At 39.9% G+C, this 3,939-nt stretch overlaps 1 protein-coding gene across 1 annotated transcript in view; it reads right to left on the reverse strand.

The window, feature by feature from the left end:
* aoc2 (amine oxidase copper containing 2) overlaps positions 1-2,999 on the reverse strand; it is a 9,766-nt gene extending 6,767 nt beyond the window's left edge. Inside the window, exon 1 of the mRNA XM_007543409.2 lies at positions 1,382-2,999. Within this exon, the coding sequence (XP_007543471.1) occupies positions 1,382-2,954 (1,573 nt within the window). The 5' untranslated portion in view covers positions 2,955-2,999. The remainder of the gene's footprint in view (positions 1-1,381) is intronic.
* Positions 3,000-3,939: the final 940 nt, after the last annotated feature.

The following is a 3,939-nucleotide window of genomic DNA, read 5'->3' on the forward strand; positions in this document are numbered from 1 at the left end:
TAACACATAAAGTGGACAGCATGCTGTACGTTTAGTGATATTTTCACAGGGGTGGGCTTGACTGGGCTTGAAATAAAATGCCGAGTCCTCAGCGCCCGAGACCGAGACAAGACCGAGACCAAATGCGGTCGAGTCCGAGACGAGACCGAGACCATCAAAAAATGGTCTTAAGACCGGTCTTAAGACCAAGACCAACTTCGAGTACCACAACACTGCAGGGAGGGCTGGGACAGTATTATGCAAAATTCTTTTGAGCTTTGTATCACGTCATAATGCCATTTTCTCATCAAAAACATATCCGCTGTGTTATGTTGGAGGGAGTAATGCTGATCAATTTGACTTTATTAATATTAGGTTTATTTATTTTGACTATCTGCATTTGTATACTTACTTAATTTGATTTAACTTGTGCAAAAGACAAAGTAATTAAATTCTTTGTTTGGAAGAGGGGTTAAATATATGTCAGACAGTTCCACTAAACACAATGCAATCAATACAAGCGAGATTTGGTCTTCTAGGATCATTTCTCTTACTATTTCCCTTCTTTTAAGGCGTAGCAATTACTTTAATTTTTTTGTGCTTGAAACCCTTGAGTCTCCCATGGCAACCATCTGGGGATCCCTAAGCACTTGCTCATAATACGCATTGTCTATTTACCCAAAGCTCCACTTTGGAGCTGCTTTCCCCAGCTGAGCTGCCACTCCAAGGGCACCCTTCACCACACAGTTTCACCCAATTATTTTACAGAATATGACTTTACATTTAGGTTTGGAGTTGTGGCATGCCATAGTGGAAAATGTTTGAGTGGTAAGAATAATTTTGAGATATTCCATTTATAGAGATGGAATCTGACAGATGTAAAGTTAGAGGAAACAGTAAAATGATTTATAGCATGATTTAGTTTCTGTCAGTTTTAGGACAGTAATGATTTTTACCCATTAATCGCGACACATGACAGCTTGGTGGCATAAAAAGTTCAATGATTTGTGTGAAATAAAAGGAGTACTATATATAGGAGGGGAAATCTATTAACCTAATAATCACCCTGTAGTTCGCTGATCAATGGAACTCTCTTTTTCATTGACAAAACTTTTAGGTCATACTTTTTTTTTTTTTTTTTTTACAAACAATTACCATGGTAAATGTTTGTTTTAAATTAGGATGGTTTTACTTATTTACCTCTAGGATCAATCAAAAAGTAAATATTTTTTTCAACTGAATTAATTTGAATTTTACCAAAACTGTATGGAGAATTATTTTTTTTCTACCTAATAAGAAAAACTGTTTATTCATATTTCCATATGTTGCACATGTAAAGAGAATAGCTAACAGAGCACTATTTTCCAAAGGTCACTAAGACATTAAATAATTTGATGCTTACCTGCCACATCTAGGTCCACCTTGAAGTTGATGAAGTGTGTGTGGATGTTCCCGAGGACATTTTCTGCCACTTGGTGTCCATACTTCAGATTACCGTTGACCAGGTAGGAAGATGAGATGTAGCCAGTCGCATGCACTTTGGCTTCTACTGATCCACTTTGATAAAAGATGAAATCCCACATGTAGTCATAGTTTCCTATAGCTGTTATTGTTCTGAAGACTAACGCGCTGTTCACCATCCCACCATAACTGTTGTGGAAAAAATCTGCGAAGTGTCTTCTCAGGGGTTGACCCATGTTGTGCTCAAAGATGCATATGGAATTCCTGAACCTGACTGGAACTGGGACATCGATGTACCGGTATGTGTCGACATAGTCAGCGTTATAAGGACAATCGACACCACGAACTAGTTCATGTGCGAAGCGCCCAATCCCAATGCTTGAATCCAAAAACTTTGTAAGAATCATCCCTGGTGTCACTGAACCATACACCGACATTGCCTCCTGCACACTTATTTCATAGGCGATTCTTTCACCATTAAACTTCACATCAAACACTCTCATACCTGTGAGAGAACTAAGTCCAAAAGCGAAGCTCCAGTCCAGGTACAAGACGTGGTTGTCCTGAATACTGTAGCGCTTTCCCTCTGCATAAAACTGCTGGGGTGGTATCTGCAGCGGCTTTTTTCTAGGCTTTAAAGAACCATAGTCAGGAGATTCCTTGTACACAGTTTTGTTCACTTTCCCATTATCATATTTCATCTTAAGCTCTTCCACCGTGTTAAAATATTCCCCGTTGTAAAGCAGCTTCTCCACTTTCCACTGAGATGCGTTTGTGCTCTCATGGTTCAGCAGCACCTCGAAGCCCACCGGGTGAATGTACATGCCGCTCATGTCTCTGAAGAAGGAAACCCAAGTCTTTCTGTCCCCTGACTGAACCCCACGGGGCATTTGTTCAAAGGCATTCAAGCGTTTTTCCCCATCCACACCAAAACTCTCTTTCAGGAGTTTCTTTAACTTAGAGAAGACCTCGGTGTCAAAAAATTTAAACATTAAAGCGTACTCCCCAATAGTAACCAGACGCTTGGTGATAGGTAATTCCATCTTGTATCTTTCCTGCGTTACATCTCTGTGGTATGCCGGATTGGGGAGAGGCCCCACCACATAATCCTTGATTTGGCCCTTCATGCCGTAAAAGACCACCACTGTTGCTTCTCTCACTGGCTTTTTGCCTTTCCTGTCTAAGTACGCCATAGCCTCCAATTTCTTTGGTAGTGAGAGATCAATTAGAAATAAAAAGTTTTCCGACGGCATGGTGGTCTGTCTGGTGGAGATATTCAGCTCCCCCTGTTTAAGCATGTACTGCTGGACTTGCAAGTACTCCTCTTGAGTGAGATCAGCAAACACCAGGCTGCGGTCGTCGTGTTTACCTTTCAGCTGGTGGACATGCTGGCCCGAACATTTGGGCTTCCTTCCCGAGTGGATGCCTATGAGGACGATGTTGAGAATAACTGAGAACAGTCCAAAAAGTATGAGCGCCCATTTTACAAGGGAGTTCATCCTCTGCTCTACCATTACACACAGTGTGGAGAAAAGACAGGCAAGAATTCTGAAGGGGAGGAGGACTGTGGTAGTTAAATAGTGTGGGAAAGGAGAGGCGTGTCTCAAAATGTAACCCATCCCTTTCCACATGGGCCCCCAACTTCTTGACACTCCTTTTTTCTTGGAATGCCCTCTCTCTCTCTCCCTCTCTCTCTCTCCCTCTCTTCCTCTTTCTCTCTCTCTCTGTCTGTCTGTCTCTCTGTCTCTCTCTAACATGCTATATAAAATTTGGAATCTTATTGCAAATTTCTCCTTGAAAATATTCATTTTCAAGGAGACAATGTGTTTATGTTATAAATACTACTTGTAGGAGCTTACTAATAGCTTTCACACACATTTTGGATGTTCAGAAAAATTACTTTAAGGATTTTTTAATATAACGAAAGGGTAACATAACTGTTTTTACATCAGTAAACAGGTCATCATTTGGGATACTTTAAAACCAGTTTTAAACTGGGTAAAAAGTGCTCTGTCTGTGAGAGGATCTGCAGTTTGGAACTCACTTCCTGTTCATTTAAAGTCTGTAACCAGTTTTAGTACGTTCAAAAATCAAACAAAACTTTGGTTATGTCCAAAACAGAACTGTAGCCATTTTTGATGTTTTACATTTTTCTGTTTGTATACATTATGTTGTGCTATTTTAAATGATTATCACTTCAATTTTTAGAGTTATTTTTTTAAAAAGCCCAACTAGGGACAAGTGCTGCGAATTAGCTGTTGCTATTGCACCATGATGCAAACATGGGACTGCTGTTTTATTCAGTTTGTCTATGTCGATGTGTGTCTGTCCCTATCAAATACACTTTATAATAAATTATAAACGGCACTTTGCAACTAAAAATGCAGCAAGTACAGCAACTTGCTTTGGATTGAATATATCAACGCAACAGTCACAACGCGTGGAAAATACCAAATATATATGGAGGAAATATGTGTTAAAAACTGTTGCGTAATCCTC

This window comes from Poecilia formosa, unplaced genomic scaffold (genome assembly GCF_000485575.1).
Source record: "Poecilia formosa unplaced genomic scaffold, Poecilia_formosa-5.1.2 Scaffold818, whole genome shotgun sequence".
Taxonomy (NCBI): Eukaryota; Metazoa; Chordata; class Actinopteri; order Cyprinodontiformes; family Poeciliidae; genus Poecilia; species Poecilia formosa.